Source organism: Cyprinus carpio, chromosome B17 (assembly GCF_018340385.1).
Source record: "Cyprinus carpio isolate SPL01 chromosome B17, ASM1834038v1, whole genome shotgun sequence".
NCBI classification, from domain to species: Eukaryota; Metazoa; Chordata; class Actinopteri; order Cypriniformes; family Cyprinidae; genus Cyprinus; species Cyprinus carpio.
Window position 1 is genome coordinate 5,917,234 of NC_056613.1, and position 27,793 is coordinate 5,945,026.

General features: G+C 35.9%; 1 protein-coding gene across 1 annotated transcript; it reads right to left on the reverse strand.

Annotated features, from left to right (window-relative positions):
• Positions 1-559: 559 nt before the first annotated feature.
• LOC109062628 (EMILIN-1-like) lies at positions 560-27,793 on the reverse strand. The gene is made up of 8 exons (XM_042743317.1): positions 27,231-27,793; positions 9,467-9,589; positions 6,865-7,076; positions 3,743-5,881; positions 3,232-3,348; positions 2,989-3,006; positions 2,496-2,630; positions 560-2,384 (listed from the first exon to the last, which is right to left on the reverse strand). Exons 1-8 carry the CDS (start codon positions 27,380-27,382, stop codon positions 2,062-2,064), a joined length of 3,219 nt encoding a protein of 1,072 aa, XP_042599251.1. The 5' UTR covers positions 27,383-27,793; the 3' UTR covers positions 560-2,061.

Here is a 27,793-nt window from a genome sequence, read left to right on the forward strand (position 1 = left end):
ACACCAGTGACTTGACAAGCAGAAGGCATTATTCATCATAAACTACATCCCCATATGACTATGGATGGACACCCAGAAATGTTTTTCTTTCCATTAAATCACAAGCCAATCTCCAAACGACTTCTCTGGCTTGCGACATGGAAAATTAAATGCATTGTGCACTCCTGTCCTTAATCATAGCATTTCTGTGCACATGCCTCTAAAAATAATGTTTCAAAACAGAAACGGTGGGTCTTTTCTATTTTTCGAACATGCTTTCAATCACATTTTGCTTTGACATTTTGCTTAGCAACTCCAGTATGGACTTTTTCCCATGTTGAATAGAGAAGTCACAGACAGTGGCAAAACTTTCACCATCAATCACTGACTGGAATTCTATTCAACAGACTCACGGTTCTTGAGTACCAGAACGCTCCTCATTGTGTTTGAGACAATGAACAGTATAGTCTGCTTAGTGTTTTGAACAATGCCGGCACTAAATTAAATGGAATGTCTTCCAGTAATCCAATATACCTGACAAAACCCCATAAAACGTAAGTTCAGCAGAGAGTAAAATGTGTAAAATTAAATATCTTTATTTGAAACACACGTGTTGCCAATGTACACATTCAAGGTAACAGGTTAAACCATGAGAGGGAACTATAAAATCTTAGATCTGGTCTCTTTTACATGTAAATAGATGTTTTAATGCTTACGTTGCTGCTGTAGCTTCCATTTTATGAGCTGGGGAATCTCTTTATAACTAAAAATAATAAATGAAACAGCACATAAAAGATAGCAGCCTTCATTTTCAACATTCTTGACCATACGAAGCCTGAAAATTCATAGCATTGCACAGAGATCTTTTCTCTCAACGTGCTGTGAAATTGCACAAGCATGTTTTAAACAAAAAAAAAAGCAAAAGCCGCGTAGTTCAAAATTCTTTGGGCTGTCGTACAGTAAACATTCAAGCGAGACCACACAGCAAGAAACGGTTGATGAAGGACACCCTCTGAATCCTCAGCGTTATTATTCTTCAAAGGCACTTTGTTGAACCACATTAAGGACAGACTTTGTTTGATAATAATCTCCATTGAGCGCTCAGGCTGGGAATATGACTATGGAGCGAAATGCAATGGTCCTCCGCTCCAGTAGAAGTGATGTCTTTGTAAAGCTTCAACAGGATCACAAAATGCAGGATGATACATGTACAAAAAGCCCTTTTTTTGTTGGTTAGATAAGCTGCTGTGGAAACCGTGTGCCTGAGGAACGAAGATTTCGTTGCATTCATCTCTTTTCCAGAGGCAGAGTTTGCATGGAAAGCAGTGATGTACATCACTTATTGTCAGGTTGGATAATATATTGAAAGCTTCCTGAAATCATTAACTACCAACCACATATTTAATTAAGTAAAGCGTCTTTGGCAAGAGCAGGATGTTACTCCTGGAAAACTTGGCACTTGCAATATAAAAAATTAAAAGAATCAAAATTAAGGAACATACTGTACTTTTAAAGATCATCCCTTGACTCAAAGCAAAAAAGGAGCACTGGATTTAAACATTCACAGCAAAAATATTAATTCCTTTCATCAAATCTCCCAAATTCCACACCCATCAGCATAACCTATATAACCCTGACTGTGAGTCAAGCTGTTTGGCAAAAGAGTACTTTTCCGTGCAGTGGCATACATGGGAAGTCGAACAGACCTCACGGTCATCTTCGGTGCATGAGTGATTATTCATAACTCATGCCTGTGATTCATATAAAATGGAAATATTTCAATAAGAACATTGTCAACAATGGTCGCACAAACCTGCAGTAGTATTTGTTACAACACTTCTCCAAAATTTGGGTTAGGATTACATATCAAGGGCAACAGTTGCTCCAATTAAAACTATATTCTCTGTTCAAGGAGTTCATAGGAGGTCTAACAACATCCGTAGATTTGGAAACGATACCGAAGGAAAATCAACGCACAGCACGTGCATCGGCATCCCAGGTGGATAAGTATCATTTAGAGTGTCTCTTTCTAGCCCTGTCGTTTTGCTGGTCTTCTGATTAGTCTCAGTGCTAATCAGACCACTACACATCTTCATATAGAAGCATACCACTGAAGATAGTTAAAGGCTCCACTGAATGGGCCAGTTTGCCCATAACCAGGTCTATGCAGACTGTGTCGCCCACCTGAAGGGGCAGGATAATGTTGAAGACAGCAAGAGAACCTGGTGTTGGTTTGGCCTCGGCCATGGGTTTGTTTTCCAACCCTTCCGGTTGGTAACCCGCTGAGTCCACCCGAGCCATGCCATAGTTAGACTTGGAGAGCACAGCTTCAATCTTCTCATTTTTGTGACCGGTCAGGATAGCGCTGAAGAAGTACCGTCCATCTAGTGGTGCAGTAAAGATGCCTGTATTCAAGAGAAAAAAAGATGGATACAATTTTCCATGACTCTATCTTTCCTCATTATTTTGGGAAGCAGAAATGCAAATAGACTGTTTATAGTCAGTGCCAAGATTACCTGTTCGTGGATTATAATAGCCTCCTTCATTTACAAAGGTCTTATCAAAAATGATCGTTCCAGATGTAACCATTGGATTTGTGAGAGCTGCTGAGAAGGAAAGACGTGGTATGTTGGCATCTGCACCGGCCAAACCTGAAATGAGAATCACAACAGTTTTTTTTTTTTTTTTTTTTTTTTTTTTTTAAGCCCTTTTGTTGACATCACCAGTTCCTAACCCTAAATTCATCCCTATATTCTAATATAGACATTCTTTACACAACCAGTTTTAGTTATCAGTTGCTGGCCTCTGGCTCAACTACTGACCCAGTACTGCCAATAACAACTGAACACACGCCGCAACACTTAAGACAGAAAAATTGCTGACTCTCATGCAAACAGACAGTTTACACATATCTCACTGAATTATTGCCTTCATTCCAGTCATTGGCATACATCAAAATAACTCCAGTGTATGGCTGCTAAAAAAATGAAAAGCAAATTAAATACATACCTTGCTCTCCTCTGAGACCTAAAATAGGAGAAAGCAAAATGTCAGTCATTTTAAAATATGGGACAAGTTTCAAATAATATGAAATATCTAGTTTCAATTGTCATTATGAAATTTACTCATACTAAGCCAAGCTCCAAAAAGCCCCATGAATAAGTTAATAATGACAAAATATTTCTGGGTGAACGTTTCCACTATTACTAAACCAACATGACAAAATGAATGAAAAGAACCAAGGTTTCTCACCAGGAGGTCCTTTTAGCCCAGGTAAGCCCGGAATACCTGGGGGTCCATCATTACCTGGAGGTCCCTGTGGACCTGGGAGTCCTCTTTCTCCTTGTGGACCTGGTGGTCCAGGTAAACCTATAATCAGAAAAGAAGTAATTAAAAGAGTTTGTCTCTTTTCATATCCATCAGGGTTTTGCAAATTTGAGAACTGAAGAATCATCTCCTATTGAAAGTGTGTGAATTTGAATTGAATGGGCACACCCCAGAGGAAGTTAAATTGGAATTTGAAATGGAACGACGGCAAGAGAGGTTTGCTGAATTGTAATTCAAAGACATTCAACAAAGTAATTGTTTTTTAATCAAAATAACTAGTATCCATTTCAGTTCAGAATGGTGTACAACCCTGATATCCATTAAAATATAAGAGCTATATTAGTTACAGTTGCTGGACATTTAGAAGATGTTCTTACAGGCTGCAATGGTAGTAAGTTAAAAACATAAACTTTCACTTTAAACACTTGAGTCAGACCTGTCAAGTCGTTCTCAGTTAAGCTCTGGAACTCCTTGAGGATGTGGACCATTGAGGAATTGAGTCTCTTGATCGCACCGTGGATATCATCCAGATGTGTGTTCTGGAGGATCTCAATGAACCCACTGTGTGAGATCACTGTGTTGTTTAACCCACTGACACAGTTCCACAGGCTAGACATGTGTTTGTTCAGGCCTTCTTTGATCTTCTGGAGATTGTCTGAGACAGAGTCAAGCCGACCACAAACCACTTCGAGTTTAGAGAGCCTCTTATCCAGACCATCACCAGTCCTCTTGCAGTCACCCATCTCGACCACAAAGTTGTTCCCAAAGCGGCGTACATCTCGGTCGACGTTGTCAAAGCGTATCCTGCTATCCTCTATGTGTTCTGTCATTTCCTGCTGGATCTTGTCAATTTCAGAAATGATTTTGTCTTTGGTGTTTCCAAGGTCGGTTATAACACTGTCGTGTTTCTGGACCACATGCTCCAGACCTTTTAGCGTGTCATTGATGGAGCTGAAGGTTAAGATGACTTCAGACAGTTCTCCCTGAATTGACCTGAGGTCACCGGTATTACTACTGATGACACTGTGTCCATCCAGTGGTTTCTGTGGGTCATCCAGGTGACCTGCTCCTGATTCTGTTCCTGTAGGAGTATTCAGGGTGATCTTGCATTGACCACTGCATTTCTGTACCTCCTCTCTCAACTGATCCATCTCGTCCTGCAAACCGGAGCAAACGTCCACACAACCCGAGTCAATTTTACCTTTAATGTAATTCATTTCCTTCTGCCATCTGTCCATGGAATGGTTTGTGATGTTCTTGAGTTTCTTTACATCATCTTCCACTGTGCTGCACACGTTACAGTTCTCAATCTCCATGACAATCCTGTTAAAGTGTTCCCCGTTGTCTCCAGTCAGTGCTTTGATCTTGCGAACATCATGGCTGAGGTTAATGACCCTGTCTTCAATAGAATCACCAGACACAGAGAGATCCTTGAGTCGTGTGTCAAACCTCTTGATCTCATCCTCATTTGCAAGGACTCTCCACTCCAAAGACTTCACTGTCTCGCCAGGGCTCGGACTCTCACCGGTTGGACTAGACCCAGAACTTGAGCCTGAGCATCCAGAGCATTCACTTAACCTTCTGTCTATAAAGGATGTTGTGTTCTCAAGCCGAGATAGGCGCTTATCAAGATCAAATACAGTTTCTTTAACAAGTCCAATATCAAGGTCCATGTCATTTATCTTGTTTTCCTGGTCAGGAATATGATTTTTGAATTCACTGCGAATATTTCTGAGTTCTTGCTGGAATGAGTCTCGTATGTTAGTCTCCATATAAGCACAGTTTTCCTCTGCCTTCTGGACAGTGTTGTTGAGCCGTCTCTCCAGGTCTTTTAGATTATCATTGAAAAAGTCTTCTGGCATTATAGGAACTTGTCCTTGTCCACCTATTCCTCCAAAATTTCCACCACCTCCAGTTCCTCCTAGTTCCCTATTCAGACGATCCTGAAGCTTGTCATAGGCCTCTGACGTTGAGCTTATCTTCCTGTCCATGTCATTAAGTCGTCTACTGAGGTTTGTCACAGTGTCGCAGCAGCCTTGAGACCGGCTGAGGTCTCGGCGTAAACCATCAAGAGTCTGGCGGTGACGCTGGTCCATTGCATTAATCTGCTTTTCCAGAGCCAAGATCCTCTCCCGATCTTGTTGCTGTTGCAGTTTCAAGTCTTCCACTCCAGATTGACAGGCAGAACAGGAAAGAGTAACTCGATGTTCAAGCTCTCTGAGGATTTCCTCCTTCAAGGTGTTGAACCTGCTTCCTCCTACTCCCGCACTGTCTAGATCATTGCCTCCACCCTTTCCATTCACAAGGTGGTTATTGATGCTGACTAGAGTCTTGTCATGAGCTTGTGTACGGTTGTCCAACTGATCAAGCTTGGTCTGAATGTTATGGATGGTCTCTTTCATTTCAGGCTGGGCTGCATCAGCTGGTGCTTTGCCACTATTAATACCTGGTTTACGCATTTCCTCTTGGAATTTTTCATTCATGCCACGCAGAGTTGACTGCAGGTCAGTTAGGTCTTTGGTCAACTTCTGGATTTTGTCCTCCAGTTGTTTCATCTTGTCATTGTCACCTCTCCCTAGGCAAAGATCAAACACAATGGTAATTTTAAAAGGCTAGTTCACCAAAAAATGCAAATTCTGTCATAAGTTACTCACCCTCATGTCGTTCCAAACCTATAAGACCTTTGTTCATCTTCGAAACACAAATTAAGATATTTATTATGAAATCAGAGAGCTTTCTGACCCTGCATAGACATGCAACTACCACGTTACGGCCCAAAAATGCAGTAAGGACATCATTAAAATAGCTCATGTGACATCAGTGGTTCAACCTTATTTTTATGAAGCTACCAGAACACTTTTTGTGTGCAAAGAAAACAAAAATAATGACTTTATTCAACAATTTCTTCTCTTCTGTGTCAGTCTTTGGCAAGCATTCATGACAGTACCATGATGCATGTGCACATTGCACATAAAAAAGTATTCTCATAGCTTTATAAAATTATGTTTGAATCAATGATGTCACATGAACACTTATGTTTTTGGGCCTTAAATATGGTAGTTCTATTGCTGTCTATGCAGGTTCAGACAACTCTTGGATTTCATCAAAGATACCTTAATTTGTGTTCCGAAGATAAATAAAGGTCTTACAGGTTTGGAATGACATGGGGTGAGTAGTTACTGACAGAATTTTAGTCAGTAGCTATTTAAAGATTAGCAATAGTTTGGCAGACACAGAATTCACAGTCTTGTCAACTCTGCTCCTGTGGTCAATTTTAATATTTTTAGAGGATTTTTATAAAACCTCAGTTATATTTGGATATTTAACAGTGCTTGAAAGATGCAGATATGGAAGTATCGAGAACATCAACAAGGCCAGACATTGACAACTGTGTCAGCAACTACAGCCAACAAAGACATCCAAATATAACCAATGAGTTTTGCTATCTTTCAAAATTAAAAACAGTCAATAAGAGACTTTTTGGTGCAACATACTGTTGAAATTTTATTGAGAAGATTTGCAGCACAGTCTGAAGACCATGAGAAAACATTGGCTTACCATTCCCTCCACCCTGTCCATGAACGGTATTAGTTCCAGTTTGTCCTGGTTGTGGTCTAGGCCATGGTCTGCTTGTTGAGATCTGAGTATCAGATCCCCCGTTTGGTCCATCATTACAGTCTTCTCCACTGTATCCATGGCAACACTTCCATTCCATTTCTGTTACCATTTTGTAAGCCACCTTGTATCTTGGCCTCATATAAGTCCTGTACCTATAAAACACATGAAAACCATTTGAATGAAAACTTGAAATTTACTAGTTTGGACACTGTTGCAATAACTCTTGCCAATCTTGCCAAGTATTTCCTAACTTGCAATGTTTAGTTTGAATTGTGAAATACATGGGACTGAGACAATAAGACAATCAATCAATACAATCAATACAAACAACAAAAACTATCCAGGCCTAGGACATGCATTACCTTACAATTCACCATTCTGTATATTGTCTAATCTATTCAAACAGTCTCTCACTTTAAACAAACTGATCCCTTCAGGGAACAATGTTATGTTGTAACACTCTTTAGTCAACAAATTAGTTTCTGCTCATCGCTGTCAGAGCGAGACAGAGACACATGCATGCATATATTTGATTGAAAAAGAATGGATTGATTGATTGATTTTTTTTTTGTTATAATGGTGGAGGAAGTAATTAACATATATGTTTCAAAATTAATTCTCAGCACATTCATATGACTTTTGCTAGTTGCTGCACAGACAAATGCTGGCCAGCTGTATAAACTCTTGTTTCATGAAAGGCTGGATTATGGTAGAAACAGTGCACATACTTAGATATGGTATTCAATGTATGGGATCTTTTTGTATGTTTTATCATTCAGAAACCATAAATCTACCTGCTGAAGTTTAATACTTATGGTTAAGGGTTTTGAAAAACATTTTTAAGAGAGAACTGTGGTATAAGACAATCTCATCAAAGCCATTTTATTTATGTTGTAATTATGACCAGTAGTCTAGGTCTCAAGTTCACTGTATCATTCAAATAAACAAATACATATAGTAAAACAACCTTGCAAACAGCCTTGAACTTGTACATCAGCACCATAAAAAAGGTGGGATAGGAACATTTCAGCATTTCTTTTTTTCCCAGGACTTCTGGTTACAGTTCTTAAGCCATTGAATTATTGTCTCCATGCTCTGTGTGTTCCATGACCCCCGTGAGAAGAAAAAGAGGGAAAAAAGGGGTCACCATACTCTACTGGGCGAGTGTAAAAGTAAGTGGTGGTATTTTAGTAGGTTTTAAGCCTAATTTCTGTGGTTCCTACTGGTTGTAGAGCTTGGAATGGCATGCCACCTCATTCTATACATTTTGGTGTGTGTGTGTATGTGTGTGCTGAATCTAAAGGAGTTGGATTAAGCTTTTCCAGCTGGAGTTCAGTACGTTTCCAGCAACTGGAAACCACCTCACAACTGCACACACTTACTAATCCTGGCATCCTTAAACTACATTCTGTTTATCTCCAATTGTTGACATTAGGTTTACTTTGTAAACACAATGTTTTTAGTATGTCTTAGACTTTAATGACTCATAATTCCAGTAAAATGTGATGTGGTATATATTCTAGTGTCTATGAATGTTATGATGATATGATAGCTTTCAACATCTGTTTCCTGGCTGAAGTTAGTTGGTGTAGTACATAATGGTTCCCCTTATTAGAGTGCACAAAAAAGGCCAGAAAAACAGACTTGTTTTACCTTAAATGTTCTGACTGATTTGAAGTCCAATAGGTGCATGTTTAAACAGATACATAATATTGATGTGCTTAGGTGACATGGTAAAGTAATATACATCTAGCATTAAGCTAAATAGCATACAGCAAATGGTACACAACTTTGAGGCCTGCTTCATGCCACAAGCAAAAACAGACTGTTTATTGAGCTTAATCATGACGCTTACCATGCTCTGAATTTAAGTTAATCCTGGTAAGGTTAATTTTGCCTTCTGTAACTTATGGTTTCCAATGAGATACAATACTTATAAGTATTTTACTTTTTATTTGGAAATTGTATTTGAAGTTATTAATTTGATTTAAATAAACAAATACTGACACAAATGTTGTAACTAAGTGTCCCTCTATGTTGCAACTTTGCAACACAACTGATGCAACTGACCCATAGACACAACAATATCATCACTATTATGTTTTGACTATGTTAGCTGGCTTCTAAGTAGCCCAGGCTGGTAATTAGCTGGTCTTAGCCACCTGTTACAGAGAAATACTGCTTTAGGTAGCTGGTTTGTTGCTAGACCAAAATGGTGTAGCAGCTTGAAGCATTGAATATCATTTTGGACCGGCTACCATGGTCCAAAAATATAGCTAACATAAAATTTCCAGCAGTGCTATAGCCTTTTATGAAGCAACATAAAATGGAGCAGATTACTCATTGTTTGGAAAAAGACATCTGTTGGGCTTGATGCTCTGACGGGCACACAAACAACACTTTTTATTCTGTAAATCTACTGTATACTGAATATACTGATAACCGTTGTATAATTTATGGAAGGTATGACAAATAAAACAGAGATTTAACATTTTAGAGAGAGAAAACAACAGTCCAATATGGATAAAAGGGAAACACTTACGCTACAACACGAGTGCACTGAACACCCCAGGAACATGGCTGATAGTCAGGCTTCACGTAAGTCTCCACTCCATCTTCCACCACACAGCTCACAGTCTTGGTCACCACATACGCACACCAGTTTCTGTAAAAAGAAATGAACATATAGTTAGCATACTTGTATGGTCAGTCAATGCTAATTGAATTTAGCATGCTTAATGGATATGGTAGATTTTATAACAAAGCATCATAAACTAGTCTGCCCTGTTGAAAAGTCCATTGTTACTACAATCATATTCCAGTTTACAACTTAAACTTACAATACAAAATGGTTTTCATACCAAATTAGCACTCTTTTGACCTTGAATGAACTTTATAAAATGAAATACAAAAAAATTACACGACTGAGACACACAGCTGTTCAGTTTTAAAAACATGAACTAATGTAGCCCTCCAAAGGCTGTAGCAAATTTAGAGAGCTTATTCCCCTTATGTGTGCTCAAACTACCATCTCTGTTGGATTTACAGTGATTCCTCAGCAGTTTGAGAAGTCCTTATGTTCCCTGGCCTCATAAATTAACAGAAATCTGGAAATAAATAGTCTCTTGATTCTCTTAGCGAGCCCAGTCTCTCACACCAACATCAACAAGCTCTGAAATCAGGCTGCTATGATCTCTGTACGGCATGCACTGGGAATTCAAACATCTGCTGGGTTTCATGCTGACTACAGTGAGAGTAAGTTGGATGCATCACTTATCTCATCTTTATTTTCATCCATTTTGTTTCAGTCTACTAGTAAGAGCAACAAACTATGTGATTGTCAGCTGTGTACTGTATAATGCAGATGCGGTTTGTCTTCTCTTCTGCAGTTGTTCGCTCATGAATTAAGCTTAAGTTACACCTCACACTGTTGCAATAAAGATTGTCATCAATGCACATTTGACTCATGCTGCGTTTCTTCAGAATAAGCCCACAGATTTCTTCTCAGAGGCCTCCTTAACATGTGATCTCCAATACATCTGAATCATGTTAAACCAGACAACCACTTGTGCAGCTGCCAAAAAGACAATGAATCTCATTGATTCTCATTAGGATTAAACTCAGTATGGATTCCAAAAAATGTGGCTCTATGCAAAAGTTTAGGTTTCTCGGCTTATCAGAAATGACAATCAAAGATTTTTGAGATAACATCAACCATTTTAATAGACAGAATTATTACCCTCCATGAATGCTTTTTTTTGTGTTTTTTTCCTACTGCTTTCACTCCAAATCATCCATGACTGCAACAAGTAACAAGCAACAGGGCATTTTTTCCATCTCTTCATTACTACTTTAGAGGCACCTCCCACTGTGAAATCTCATTATTCAAAAATCCCGCCCTCATGACTGTAAGGCAAAGCAAGTTTATTTAAATAGCACATTACATACAGAGTGGTAATTCAAAGATTCATACACACACACACACACACACACACACACACACACACACACACACACACACACAATATAGTTATTATATCATAAATAATATTATTTGTAATTTATAAATAATAATAATTACATAATATTAATATTATATATAAATTGTGTACTGATTATATAAAATTATAATTGATAAAAATCAATATTATATATTATATACATTTTTAAATAGTGAAATATATGAAAATAAATAAAATAGGAAAAATATATAAAAAATAAATAAAAGAAGAACACATTAATAAGTTTGTTAAATCATTCTTTAAATAAATCAAAAATAATAATTCATTAAAAATATCTTCAACATCACATCTTGTCTTATAAATTCAGAATGATAAATACTAAAGAGTTCTTGTTAACTGAAAACAGCTGTACATCTTGATATTCTTCAGAGCATTACAAATTGGTCTATATGCATATTATCCTACTGTTTTTTGTTTTTTTTGTTTTTGACAGTTGACTCTAAAAGGTCACTGCCAAGAAGTAACCAACAGATGACCCATTCCTTTTGCAAATGCATTATGTAATAGAAGGAAGCTAGCCAACAAATGGCTTGTCATGGAAAAACCACTTAATTCTCCCATGACATCTTCCATGTGGATGCTCTTGACCATTACCACCTGACTCCTGCTTTGATTGCACATGGTTCATCAGTAACCTACGGTGGATTTCCTGCCTCCACAGCTGCTCGGGACGCTTGCACATCTTGCCAGCACAATTTCATGTTTTGGTCTTCAATATTAAACACAGATGGTGCTAGATCAGAGTAATGACATCATGATATAATCCGTGCTGGCTAAACGAAAGGATGTTTATAATGAATTACAAAAGAAAATGCAGTGTTTTGACCAACAAGTACAAATCAGAATCACCTTTAAAGAATTAAAAGAGAGTTTTGTAGCTTTTAGTCCATATCTGTTATGAGTTCATCTATAAGCTAGTTTGCTCCTAAACAATGACAAAATTAACTTTTAGTAGGAAAAACAGATGATAAATACTCATATCAAACTCACATATTTTTATCCAATCAAATGCCCCGTAGAATAAGAAAATCCCTCCTCCTAAAATATAACCCGTAAATGACTAGGAAGTAGCTAATCCTAAAAGCCTATTGGCTATCATTAATAAAATGGCATGATCCCTTCAATATTTCCCAGCCGAAATTACCATTTCCACAGGTAATACATTAAAAATGCTCACCAAATGATTTCCCATTGTCTTTTATCACAGCTAATAACTTCCACAGCTACTGTATGTCCAGTAAAATCTGCTTCCATCCATAATCGTAATGCAACAAGGTTTTGATTTCCGTGACCTGTATCTCATTTATGGTGTTAAGTGGTGGGCAATCCATTACTCAATACGTAGCCCACATAACAATACCGCAAGTAATGTTAGCTGTTTATGCAAGCAGCTTTCTAGGTTTAAAGATTTTGCAAAGTTGCTCCAGCCCACCAGTATTTGTTTTTCAACTGTTGATTGGAGTGAACCAGACCACAGTATTTCCAGGCCGCTACAGCCAGCCGTGAATGATCCACATTCTTAGCAGATTTGTCATGCAGAATTTTCATTTCAGGCTCGCTTTTATTGAACACTCATGCAGCTCTTTACTTTACAGAAACTCTCAACATGTTTCAGCTCCAAAAAGAATGGAAAATAGGAGAGAAGACAGGAATGGGGGACAAAAAAAGTGCATTTGGCAGCTTTACACGTATCCGAGTGTGTGTAGCCTCTCTTTAAACCAATGCGCGCTGATTCTAATATACAAAAAATAATATTAATCCATGTGATGAGGATGTTTTCATGTTTTTCCATTACATAATTTCTGGTTTCCAAAAATAAATGACTTTATAGTCATAAGTGACTGCAATAAATGGGTTTACTAAAAGTGAAATGAAAATGTAGTCATGCAGATACGTCGTGGCTTAAAAAAATCATCTCCATAATCGCCTAAGATTAAAAACATGACAAAATAAATGAAATATACTAAAACAGAAGCACATCTCAGAGTAAGAAAGTAATGTTACCCTGTGCACCTTCTTAGATCCAAAAACACACTGCAGCAGCAAAAGTGTTGAAATATAAGACTTAGAAGAAATCTTGAAGAAAATAAAGCTAAATAATGGACCCACTCTGAAGTTTAAAGCATCTTAAAACATTTTCTGAGTTGTTAGAATGTGTGCACATGGTGATAAACAATGTAAGAAATGTTATTCAAATTGGTTACTGTTTGATGTTTGCATAAAAAGCAAAAAAAAGAAGGACAACATACGGTTTTAAATGAGTACATTTGCATCACGTGATCATGAATGGCACAATGACTCCCTTAAGTACCAATAATCTGTGTAATCTTACACTGTTTTTTGTTAAGTTTTTTTGAGTATTGCAGGAATGCTGTAGCTTAAACAGTACGGCATGGTGCTAGCAACACCAAGGTCATGGGTTTGATTCTCAGGGAATACATGAACTGGTAAAATGTATACAGTACCTTAAACGCAATGTATCTTTTTATCTGCCAAATGCATAAAAGTCAATGCAAAAGACCTTATAAATTATCACTAAAAGCTTCAGAAACCTTTGAGACCTTATCACTATCTACAGAGCCATTCAAGGGTATATAAATGACATATGGAAGTCACTGTCTCTCAGTTTCTGTCCCTACCTCTTTGACACACTATTCTCTAATTATCTGTCAGAAAAGTGACCTAATCCAATGTAGGGTATCTGGTGTTAAAATACAGTCATCTCTTTGTTCCTCAGCACTGCTGAAAACAGTCTTTTCCAATCATTCCCTCAATAAAGGTTGTAATTGCTTCTCCCAGGACAGAAATTATATCAGATGAATGTAGTGCTATGGAGAAACGTTCAGTCAAAGAATATCTGCCTTCCTACACACAATCGTTGAACCTCCCAAGAGATTCAGTATATGGACATAAAAATTTGTCCAACTGCACATTTGCCACATTCAACCATGTCCTATGGCACTCGTGTTGATAAATGTGTCTGAAATTGAGTACATGAATATGCACATGTGTAACAGGCTCCAGAATCCTATGATATCACTTCCTGGACTTTCTCCAGTAAACCTCAAACAATAGAGCAGAACGGACTGCAGAAATGGTCAAATAGCTAGGGAGCCATTTAATGAGGAAGAAACTAATTTAACTCATTTAAAATGTATTTAACTATAAAAAAACTAGCTACAGTATCCCCATATGTTAATAATCATATGGATCTTACATTATGCACACGGATGGTTATTTTCTTCATGTCTTTGTCATTGAAGTTTGTTCATAAATCATGATATTTAATCTGTTAAACTGCCTGTGACAAAGGTAACTGATATCTATCAAGGCTGATCAAATTTATTTTCATGTATTTGATTAAAAATACAGTAAAACAGTAATATTGTGAAATATTTATACAAATAAAAAGTTTTCTTTATGCACTGTAAAAAATGATTTTATGGCTCAGTAAATAAAACAGGAAAAATCATGCATCTTTACTAAAAATATATTAGTAAAATAAATAAATATATACTCAATATTTTCTTGAAAATATTATACATCCAACAGAGAAGTAAATTTGACTTGTGATTATCTAGCATATTTACTCGAATTAATAAAGTACTTGAAGCAAATTTTAAAAAATCACATAAAATTTAAAGCGAGGAATCTGCACATGCGTGGAAAGAAAACCCGCGATGATTGAAGGCTTCTCCATGATCTCCATTAGTTCTCGACAGGTAAGTAGGCCTACTATTTAAAACCGCATTATATTACGGATTTTTACATTGAATTTTATTCAAGAAACGTAATTTCATTAGATGATTGTGTTGTTATCACTTCATTCTGTACCTTTGAAAAGTTTAGCGTGTTCTTGAGTTAGCTTTGTAAACGAGCGCCATATAAGCTAACGTTACAGTCTACGTAGCAAAACGATTTTCACATAAATATGTGAATTGTACGGTTGTGCATTGTTCTTAGGAAAAATACGTATGTCGCGGCCACGAATTAACAATTGGTGAAAACGTTTTCATTCCATAATTTTATATAAATCGTGCACAATATAAATCATTCCCCCATTCTCTAATTACTTTACTAAATTGTGCGTTGTTTATTAATAGGTCCCTTTTTTACTCAGTCGTGTCCACTTTGTAAATTACCATAACTTTTAAATAAAAAAGAGTTAAAGATTATTAAAATATGGACACGATTAACTAAATTAACGTAGTTTAATGCAAGAAAATGGCAAGGTGAACTGTGATGCAGTATGTTTTAATGAGTTTGATTTGGTTTAATATAGTGATGATGTTTCGTTTCGTTTTTTTTCTTTTTCTTTTTCTGTCTCTTTTCTTTTTTTTTTTTTTTTTTTTTTTTTTACACAAGTTTTGTGTGATCTTTCCAAAGACTATAGTCTCGTTCTGCACAACGTCTGAACAGCCCCCCAAAAAGTACAACTCAAAGATAGCCACTGGTTCTGTAGTGTTTAAAAATTCCTCATTCGTTTCATCAAATTTAATTATGTGAAATGAATTATGTGAATGCAAATACTAAATAAACTTTTAGTTTAAAAATATGCTGTTAACCAATTTCTTTTGTCTGTTTTCTTAATTGCAGAATGTTTATCACGTGCATCCAGTCCTTTGTGCTGTCTTTGCTGTAAACTGGTTGAAAGGGACAGAAGTGAGAGACTTATTTACCCTCATTTGATAAAACTGTTTTGAAAAAATAATTTTACATTTAGAAATTTCTAAAATTTCTGTTTCAGGTTTTTTATTAGTTTAAAAACTTTATCAAATTCCCTTGGCCAAGGAGTTTTCTTGTTTGGGGGGTGGGGTCAGGGGCTTAGTTAACAGGTTTTATTTGTAACTGCAGTCTGCTAGTCATGTTTTGATACTGAGATTAATAAGCTGTCATATCTATGCATAGAACTGCTAATGTTGGAGTTGTAATTGTGTTTAATATGCCATTGAACATGGATGTTTACTATTGCTTAAGCTGTGTTAAACTATTTTAAAGTGATCTTAAGCATCATAGGTTTCTGTGTGCTGGCTATTTCTTGCATGATTTGTTCCTAATAAAAGACTCTTAACTACACATTGTCATGGTATTATTTTGTGACATTATAACAGAAAAATTAAATTACATTTAAATTAATTACCAGCACTGCATAAAACATGTAAAATGTATTTAAAAGAACAACTGATTTTACTTAATTATATCAGATTTGTAAGTGAAATTTACTCAATAAAATTTAACAGGTGAAGTTACATGTACTTATTCGTTTTTTTATTTTTACTTAATTTAGTTAAGTAGATTTACTTAATTTCCAAATGTCTTAAATTTACTTGAAAAATGCTCGTGCAAAAACTTGCCAAATAAAAATTAAGTAAATTTACTGATTGTTTTTTTCAGTGTGTATTTAAAAATTAAATTTATTCCTGTGATGTCTTCAGTGTCACATGATCCTTCACAAATCATTCTAATATGTTGATTTGCTAGTCAAGAAACATTTCTTTTGATTATTAATGTTGTAAACGGTGGTGCAGCCTAATATTTTTGTGGAAACCGTTCTATAATTTTTTATAGGATTCTTTGATGAATAGAAGCTTCAAAAGAACAGCATTTTTTTGAAATAGAAAAAAAAAAAAAAAAAAGAAAAAAAAAAAAACACCCGCTGACCCCAAACCTTTAAATGGTATTACAAACTAGTGTACAATAACTTTCCAAACTCTGTATGAGTGCTGCTGTATATGATCACCTTCAGTTTTGGCCTGTTTCATGGAAACTCTTATATACTCATGTCACCTCAAATATTCCTCAATTCAGGGTCTTAAGGGTTCTTATGTGAACTGTAATACTGCAGCTAGTGCCAAGACAATGTCCCCCACCCATTTAGAAACCATGAGGTTTCTTCTCCCACCTGATTAACACTGATATGTTTACACAGAGTCATAGAGCAAAATGTCAATGATTACCACATGTAAAGGCTATTAACAGAGGATGGACGGTTCTTATTCTTATGGTGTGACCGTCTGAGAGATGCAGTAGGTGACATCATGCAAAACTAGCTGCCTCATGTTTTCAGAAATGACTTCAGCTTCTGATTGTCCTCACATGCTTGGAATCTCTCCACGAAACCACCTTTTGGCTTCATGGAAAAGTCACAACAACAACAGCCTCAATAACAGTCTAAAATAGGACTTTACAACTAACTTATGTGCTATGTTTCATTTCTTCTTCACCACTTACAGGCTTTGTGTGAGAATCAGACCTCACAGAAGCAGTTTTTCCAATCCAGGCTCATTGGAAAAAACATGTCTCTACTGTACCAACATTTTTGCAAAATTCCAAAAATATACCTAAACATACATTTCAATGCTGTATCCAATTGAAATGACCACTAGTGGCAGTAAAACACTAACAACTTTTATTAATTTTCACACAAATTATGATTGCAATTATTTTTAACACACTGCATGATTTGTAAACTAATACATTTTGTTGTTTGCATCATAATCAGCTCCATACTGTATATGCAGCATTTCTGACATAGTAAACTTGCTCATTAGCGCACCTGGAACAGCACTGCACTTGTGATGTGGAGCACTTGAGCATCTGTGAAATACAAGTCATGATGAAAGACCTCAAAGACTTGTAAAAGCAAGCTACAATAAAGTTTGCTTAAGCAAATGTGTTTTTCATCCCCATATTACTGTTGTTATTAGATTTATTTAGAGGCATTTATTAGATTTATTGTAGGCAGTATGTTATTTTCAAACTCGATAGAACATTAACCTTTTATTGGCACTCCCGGACATTTAATTTCAACAATTAAAATAATAAAATGTTGCAAGATTGCTGTTCACCCATTTTGAATAAAACTTAACACACTCACTGGACATTTTACTTTGAAAGTGTCGCAAAACGCACAAGAAGCAGTGTAAACTCATTTTGCAGAAATGCTGCCTCAGTCACTTTTTTTCTTCCCTTCCATTGTGGCTCTGTAATGTTTGTATTCAGATGTGATTCAGATTTTTTTGTAAAAACAATTAATATTTCAGTCTATTTTTCACTCAAAGCTATCATATGACTTCAGAAGACTTAATATAGCACACAAGCCATATAAACTACTTTTATACTGTTTTGTTTTTGTCCTTTTTGGAACTCAACAGACACTATGAACTGTCATTAGCGTTTGGAACAACATGAGAGTGAGAAAATGATGACAATTTTCATTTGTAGGTGAACTACTACTTTAAGAAGGCACAGAAATGATAATTGTGGTTTTGGAGATTATACAAAGTAATTTTTCATCCATCAATATCGTGCCTCTGCATACTTGAGATTGAATGCATAATGAAACACTATCAAGTTACACAAATAAAGAAAGAGTGAATGTGTGACAGAGAGATGACCGAAAGCGAGAGAGATCAAGAGATAATGATTCTCAGTGAAGGAATTTGTTTGATACTGAACTCCGTAAAAACACACAATGACATAAAACTCCCTCTTGTTTTACTTAATAGCCTGGCAATTTTCACTTCCTGCACTCCAGGGCTGAACACAAAGGCTCAATCAACATGCGCTTTGCTTTTTCTTCAGTTCTTCCATCTTTGCTGTCTCTACCCACACATCTTCCCCTCTAAGCGACCCTGCATGCTGCCCGGGCAGTGCACTGCATACGTGACCTTTGACCTCTGCAACAGGAAGTGGTCAGAGCAGCTGTGGCTGCACGGGCAGCCTGTTTTTACAGCCTTGCTTGTTTGTCTCTCCCCGGGAGGGGACACATGCTCGTCTGACTGTCCAAGAAGGCACCAGGCCGGAACGCATGTCCACTCCCAGTTCCACCCCAACTGTGTCCACACTAAAACTGATACAGAGATACAATATCAAAACTGACCCACAGGCACAATACTGATATTGTTAGGCACTGCATGAATTGTACCGTGTTGTTGTTGCCAATGGTTTCCAGCTCCGTTTACAAACACCACCAAAATGCAATCATGCCGTATCATGTGGAAACAGCCCTCATTATGGCTGTTTTTGCAAACGGTGAGGCATTTCTTTCCAGCACAGCAATTTAAGATTACACTGCTGCCTATACACAAACTCACTCATCTGTTAGAAAACACTCTGTTATGCAACATCTCAACTCTCTGCTTATGCAACATTAAAAACTAAAAATGTTTTTTATGCTTTTTTGAAAGTGCAAATATTCACAATATTCACTTAAAAAACATACTCTAATCATATTTGAGTTATACACAAGGTAGAGCCTTGAACTGAATAACTGTCACTGAGAGCTTAATAATAATAATAATATTTATTAGTAGTAGTAGTAGTAGTAGTAACATTATTATTAAATCTTTATTATTTTGCACTGTTAAAGCAATATATATAATGACTTTTTTTATGTTTTGTGCTCATCAAGACTGCATTTGTTTGATCAAAAATACAGCCAAAACTGTAATATTTTAAAATATTATTTCATATAATGCTTTGTAATTAAATATTTTACATGTTTATTTTAAATATTATTATATTTAAATTATATTATAAAATAGAATAAACATTTTAAATATTTATTTTTATATTTTATTGAAAATGGTTGCTTAATATTTTAGTCGAAACTGTGATCATGTTTTTTTTCCAGAATTCTTTGATGAATAGAGAGTTCAAAAGAACAGCATTTAATTGAAATATATATTTTGTAACATTATAACTGTCACTTTTGATGTCCTTTCTGAATAAAAGTATTAAATTCTTTCAAAATGAAAAATAAAAAATAAAAATCTTACTGATGCCAAACTTTAGAACAATAGCATTCACATCAAAATAATAAAGTAAAATCAAATAAAAGCCATGTATTAAGATAAGAGTCAAATATACTGTCCTGTAAGGACATGTTATCTTCACAAATAGAGCAAAACACTGATGCGGCTTGTAGGTCAAATGACAAAGCCACTTTTTGGGGAAATGCACCTTGAAATGACTAAGCTGTCTCTGCATATTAAACTGGGATAAAATAAAGCATAAGAAGTTACAAAAAAACAAAAAACAAACAAACAAACAAAAAAAAAACAGTTATAATAGCCATAATCATGTGCAATAGGAGGGAAAGGAAAAGTCAAGCTTTATTTGATCTGGAGTGCACAAAGAAGACTGATGTCTACAAGTTCCCTTTTGACTCAAATCTTACAGAATGTATTAAATATCTGAAGCTAAATGCTTTTTTCATGACCTCCTTAAATAAAGCAGAGGTAGGAAAAGTCACACATTTATGCCAGAATAAGCAACAAAACTTCAGCCTCCACAACATCCAACACCACCACTAACAGATGTCCTTTTAACCCCACTCTTATCTGCTCAGGACAATATTTAGATATTCTTGGTGTTCACATCCAATTTTATTTCTCATACTGATTTCCAGATAAGCCGCACTGTTGTGATTACCCTTATAAGTCATGCACCAGCAAATGTCAGGTCACTCTTTTACCAAACGAGCCACATATTTGATGCTGGAAGGGCAAGCTCGTGGGAAAAATGTTTCCCTGTGGTTATACTGTAACTCGCTCCCGTTACAGGAAAGAGGTTTCTGCAGGGGTTTGACCGCAGCGGCACATCTGTGGCGTCTCAGCTTGGAACTCCACTAAAGCAAAACGAGAAGGAACAATGCTTATGAGCAGACACACTACAGATGTGGCTTACACATGCCAGAAGAGAAGCCTCGTCTAAAGACATGTAGACATTCATGCCCTTTTTGGATTTATTCTGTCCTCTGGGCTCTGAAACCTTTGAGATATGTTCTCATTTTTTAGGGTTAGCTAAGCAAACTATAACACTGACACACATCACATTTAAGCTGTAGTCAAAATTTTTAAACAGCAGGTTTGACTCTGCAGTCAGATGTCACATATAAATGAATTCCACTGAGGATATGGGGATATGAGGATAAAAACAATTATCTGTAAGCTTTCTCAGAAAGTACATGATATCAGATAAAATTCAATTTGCTAGTAGAATTTACAGTACTCAACTGTGAAATTAATGACCCGTTTTGCTTAATTGTTTGAAAAAAAACCTACACTGCAGAAAATCACTTCTTGAGTCTTTTTTTTTTCACTTGTTTTAATACAGTCCTTAAAACAAACTAAGATATTTTGTGTGTGTTTTTGAAATAAGTCTATTTTGCACAAAAAGGCTGCATTTATAAGATCAAAAATACAGGATTTTTGAGAAATATTATTACACTGTTATTAAACTATTATTACACAAAATAATGTTTATATATATATATATATATATATATATATATATATATATATATATATATATATATATATATATATATATATATATATATATATATATATAATTTAAAATATTATTTATTCCTTTGATGACAAAGCTGAATATTCACCAGCCATTACTCCAGTCTTCCAAGTCACATGATCCTTCAAAAAAATCATTCATGTGCTGCATATTTTTGTAGAAACCATGAAATATTTTAGGATTCTTTGAAATAAAATTGATTTACTGTCACTTCTAATCAATTTAATGCATTCTAGCTTATTAAAGTATTCATTTTTGTATATCAATAACTGACTTTTCATAACACCCTAATATCATGAAGCCAGTTTTTCTTCAAAAGTGTATAAATCTATTTTATCTGATAAATATAGCTATCCTTTTACAATAGACTTTGTGTCCGATATTGCTTCTGTTAAGCTGCTGTAATCACAATTCCAGCTATAAACCGTAAATTCTCATTCTCAGAACATTACTACTTTTTTCAAAACATTCCCATGATGCTTGCAAAATGATAAAATGGTACATTCCCTTAATGTGTCCTGCAATGTTGGGATAACCAATAAAAAAGTTTTTACTTTTTTTTTTTTTTAAACTGGACATGTTGGCTGTTCAGATAATATCCAGAAGTAATGCTTTCATAACTTTACGGGAATGTTAGCAACACATTCTTAGAATATATGTTTTGTTAGCTGGGACATAGTAGTCTAAAGAAATTAATAAAGAGAACTGAACTGGAATCGTTGCTTTAAACCTAACCACTCAAAGGATATGCTACAATCCCATTCAAGCTTGTCGTCCAGAAGCAATCATTCATAACAGACATTTTGGCATGTCTAAACATCCATTAACATTCACTAACTGCTTCCCTTGTCAAACACAAACTTGTTCACAGGAAGCACTTTGCATATCAGAGGTGTTTTTTATTTTTTTTTTCTGAACGAGGCAAGAGTCCTGATTATCCATTACAGGAAGTTCCTCTAGTGTGAGGAGGCCGCTGTTTGAGGGAGGGCTTCCTGTCTGCGTGTGGTGGTGTGGGGTGGTCTGGATGAGTCCGAGACTGACAGGCAGCACCACAGGCAGCTCTTGGCTTCACAACCACTGCCACATCTTCAAAAAGCCCAGGTCAAGGGCCAGGAACTTTCCATTCACAGAGGGCTTCGCTTAAACCCTCTTGACATACCAGGACAAGAGGCAAAAAGAAACAGCTACTAAATACTAAATACGAAACTGCATCAAATAAGACATGACAGAATAAAAAGGGACAAATGGACACTTTAGCAAGAATCCATGAATGAGATTTACAGACAAAAAAGAGGTATTGAATGGGTTTGAATTTTGACTAAGAACAATCAACCCAATTCAAAGACAGTTGCGTTACAAGAAAAGTAGATGGGTGGCAAAGATTAGATCTTACAAATGAAGCCCAAATGTTAATTTAAACTCATAAAAAGACTAATAAACAATCTTTCATTTACCGCCCCCTTTAGTCTGTTATATTGCAAAAATAGATCAAACGAAAACCACTTTTCCATTAAGCAGTTAAGAGAGCTCTACTGTCAGTATCTTATCAGGCCTTTGGGCATAGTGATACTAACAGAGCTTTGAACACTGTCCCTCTACAGAGGTGTTCTGCCTGGGAAACAAACTGATAACTGCAAAACTCAACCACAGTATCATCATTAGACGAGATGCCCACAAACTGTCTGATGTGGATTGGATGGTCAAATATCAGCAGTACTAATCGCAATCTAATTGGCCAGCTTCTTGCAACTATAAGTGAGTGTGCACAGTTTTTTTTGTTTTTTTTTGGTGAATCTCATTCCAGGTTAAGAAATTACATTTTGCATAAAAACAAAACATGTTTAGAAAATAAAATAAAATAAATACATTAAACTACAATAGACTTAATTTTTTATGCCATTTTCCCCTTTTCTTCCTTATTGACATTTTTATTACAATAAAATAAAACTACAATAGACTTATTATTATTTATTTTGACATTTATAGTTAAGCATATTCCCTCCCTCAAATTCTAATTAATGCAATGCAATGCTAAAATAAAATAAAATAACTACAATAGACTTAATTTTACATTTTTACTTTTTCTATTAGGCCTACAGTATATACTATTTTTATTATAGTTACTTCCTTTCTCAAATACCAATTAATGAAATGCAATAATATAATATAATATAATATAATATAATATAATATAATATAATATAATATAATATAATATAATATAATATAATATAATATACAAAAACTATAATAGATTTATTTTTTCTTTATCCCATTTTCCTCTTTTCTTTTCCTTCTGATCCTGAGATTCACCCGTGAGATTCATAAATGCAGTAGTAAAAGTTTGGTACTGTGAATGAACATACAGTTGATATAGAAATTTATGAATGATGGCTGTTCCAATTTTGCGGAAATCTGAGGAGTTTTCTGCCAAGTTCTGTGGGCACAGATTGCATGCGGGCCTGCTATTGAGGAATTACCATTCACTGGACCTTACCCTCATTAGAGGTAAACTATTCCTAATAAGTCACAATTAATGGAGCCAATCCAAGACTATGCCATTTTTTATTATTCTGACACCATGCAGATTAATAGTCACCCTCTGGAGAGCTGCGTGCCAGCACTGTCCGTTTGTCTGTCAGCATAAATGTTTTTAAGAAATATATGAAAGATGGCAAATATGAACGTAGGCATCCAGTCTTCAGGGCATTCATCAAAGCTTGTCCAGCATGATTTCCTGAATAGCAGTGGACAGAACATTCAGGCGTGGACTTTTGACTTCTGGTTTGGCAGAAAAGGGCTCAATTTTATGGCTGCATGTGCAAATCAGCAGAGTTCATTTCTAAAATGCTGTGACACCACAGCACAACCCAAACCATTTCAATGTCTCTGCCTATGGTTATAAGACACAGACATTATTTATAATACAAGACATGATATATACATCTTAAAAAAGATGGTTTATTCAATAATAGTTTACTTAAAGAAAAAGTAAACTTCCTCCAGTGAAAAGGAAAGTGATGGATTTATTAATTATGCAGCTTTTCACTTCACAAGATGTTGATTGATGGACTAGAATCGTGTCGATTACTTGTGGATTATTGTGATGTTTTTATCAGTTGTTTGGACTCTTATTCTGATGGCACCCATTCACTGAGGATCCGTTGGTGAGCAAGTGAAGCAATGGTACATTTCTCCAAAGTCTTTTATGAAGAAGAACCAAATCTAATCTTGGATGGCCTGAGGCTGAGCACATTTTAATTTTAGGAGAACTATTTCTTTAAGTTCACAGGTTGGCAGAAAAAGTTAAAAACTCAAGTCTCACAACACTCGGTTCACTGTACATTCAGCACTGCAATGCAACATCCTAACACCTGAAAAATACCGAGGCACTGGAGATAAAATATGAGATTTGATAAAGGAAAATTAATTTACAGTATATGCTGAAAATGAGATTACATTCAAAGCTGATTAACTTCTTCCGTTCCCTCTTAGCTGGAGTGCAAAGTTCACATCTGATTTCACAAAGCCGGATTTGAGTGAGTTTAATTTCAAAATATGACAAATTTGAGCTGTGACTGTAAAACGGCCTTCTGAGATAAGCAGTGCTGTGAAAAAAATCATTAGATTATCATAAGTATTGTTTTGTAGCAGACAGTAGCACAAAAAATTATGTACATGTGAATCAGATTTGATAAAACACTTCACTACATAAATCAATGATTGATAAAAACAAGTATGCAACTAAATAAAAAAATTAGTTGAGTTAAGGAATACAGAGTTAGAGAAAAAGAATTTTAAATAGATTCATGAAGGCTCAGATCCAGACCAAAACTCCAACTGAAGAGTTGAGCTAATCCACAGTTTCAATCAAATTTGATGTACTAATTTATACTGGCATACCATATTTTACAAATATGAACCAGCATGTCCATTTCATTTTCTTATGGCAATCACTAGATTTTCAAAGATGCTGTTTCCTCTTAAAGTGCTGGATTTTGTAGATAAACACACCGCAAAGAAATCATATTAGGAGATGTATTCCAACACGCAAAAACCTGGCAGTGTTCCTTACCAAATGTCTACAATTTAGAGGAAAGAGGTGATTTAGGTGCTCACATATTTGGCAGCTGCAGATCCAGTTCTCGCAAAGTTCATCTTTCAGAATTTTTAGCATAAAATTTCTGCTAAATTTGAGGCATACATTCCTTAATAGATTTGATTAGGGTTGCGGTTTTCCCTGGAAATGCACATTTGATGCAAGCAACACGAGTGAAAATCTATCAATCCGTTCATTTAGAAAGCCAGAGGAGAAAAAGCCACAAGACTGAAGATGAGTTCTCCACATTAAAACAAAAAGAACAACTTCTTCCCTTGATTTCAATCGCACACTTCTTCACCTTCCCTCCTGCTCTTTCACTTTCCATAAAATAAATACACAAGACGCAGAATACTTTTTACATCTGTTGTAACTCAAAGTTCAAACAGGCTGCTAATCCCCAGTAACTCGACTCAGATTTCTCAAGCAGGCAGTACATAATTCACTACATACTTCATACCGCTGGCACTGAGGGTTCTCACATCATAGACATCACCCTTCACTTCCTCACGACTCTGACAGACTATATTTGAGAGCTATTCATACGTCCAAACATGTTTATATGGACTCAGATGGTTGTATATTAATTTCTATTATGAATCTTTATTTACTAATTGTTTAGATGGATTTTAAGGTTGTAATTCATGACTCCAAACTCTGACCATTAGCATCTGGCCTGTGTGTCTGTCCACCCTTAAGAGAGCATTGCGTCAGAAGAAGGGGGAAGCCCCGGTCTGCACGTCAGAGCTGGGACAACCTCTCCCGTTCACACCCCAACAATCACAGTCAAAACAGCAATGTCAGAGAGGGTGTGTGTGGCTGTGTGTGTGTGAGAGAGAGAGCATTAAACTGAAGAACCAACAGATTGACAGATAAAGAGGTAAAGGAAGGTGGTTTTAGTGTAATTACTACCAAGGCGGTGACACGTATAACCATGTTCTGAAAGGCTTTGGAAATCCCAGGGGTCCCACAAAACTACAACCTTGCATTCAGTAAGTGATAATTAGCTGTTTGGATGGACAGTAATGCACCTCCTGTTGTTTCACTGTCGGATAAAGGGAGGCTTTTGCTTTCATGTAGTCATCTGTGCCACACATTTAAAAGCACATTTGCTTTTTAAAGCCCACCCCCCAGGTTATGTTTCCCTCAATAAATGGATAACGGAAAAATGCATAACATCTGTAACTTCCCTGACGAGACTTATAAAGTATTCTGTCTGTCTATTTGTCTTTCTGTCAGAACAAAGTTTGATTTGTCTGAAAAATTCATCTAATTTAACTAAACTGGATTTTACAGTATTTGATTGTCTGAATTCAAAACATCTATCTATCTATCTATCTATCTATCTATCTATCTATCTATCTATCTATCTATCTATCTATCTATAGTGGAACCAAAGTAATAAATTCATGAGGTGATAATATGGTACTTTTTTATTATATATATATATATATATATATATATATATATATATATATATATATATATATATATATATATATATATATATATATATATATATATATTTGCATCATGGTAATAAAAATGATAATTATTAATATATATGTATACACACACACACATACACATATATAGATCTATTTGTCCATTTTATTAATCAATCCATATGTCTATCTATCTATCTATCTATCTATCTATCTATCTATCTATCTATCTATCTATCTATCTATCTATCTATCCTATTAAAGTGGAACCAATGTAATGGTATCATAAACTAATAATATGGTACTTTACAGCGACATGGCACATCCCTCGTATTTCAGAGTACAGACTTTCTCACTATTTCTTTCTGTCGTCATATTAAGAATATTAGTGTGTAGACTGATTGGATGAAATGAAAGTGTCATTACCTGTGTCTGCTCGCTGCTCTCGCCCCGTTTAAAGGCTGAGTCTGAGTCTGGGTCCCTGCGTACAGGTTATACCGCTGAGGATACGACGCGCTCCATACATCTCCAGAGAAAACCAACACCAGCATCGATATCAACAGGACTGCTCCATCCATCACAGCGCACGTCGTTCTGAAACGGTGTCTAACACTATATAACTGATGAATTCTCTGTAACGAGCCTTTATTCCACCAAAAATTGCGCTTTCGCGGTGTCTAGATGGAGCTTCTTTACACTCCCAGAAGTTCGTACTATCGATCCATTACACGCGTCCTGAGCGCTGCTTCCAAAAGTGTCGGATAAATGTCTCAAATCGACGCGTAACGGAACTTTCTCTCCTTTTGCGCTGATCAAACTCCCTCTATATTTCGTTTGAATGGTTTGTAATATTTTTCGGTACATCCAAAAAAACAAAACAAAAAAAAAAACAGAGGCTTCCTGAAATCTGGAGGAGTTTTCTTAGAAAGGAGATGCAGTGAGTTTGGAGCGAGGGGAGCCAGTGCTTTCTGACGCACTCCAACGTCCCC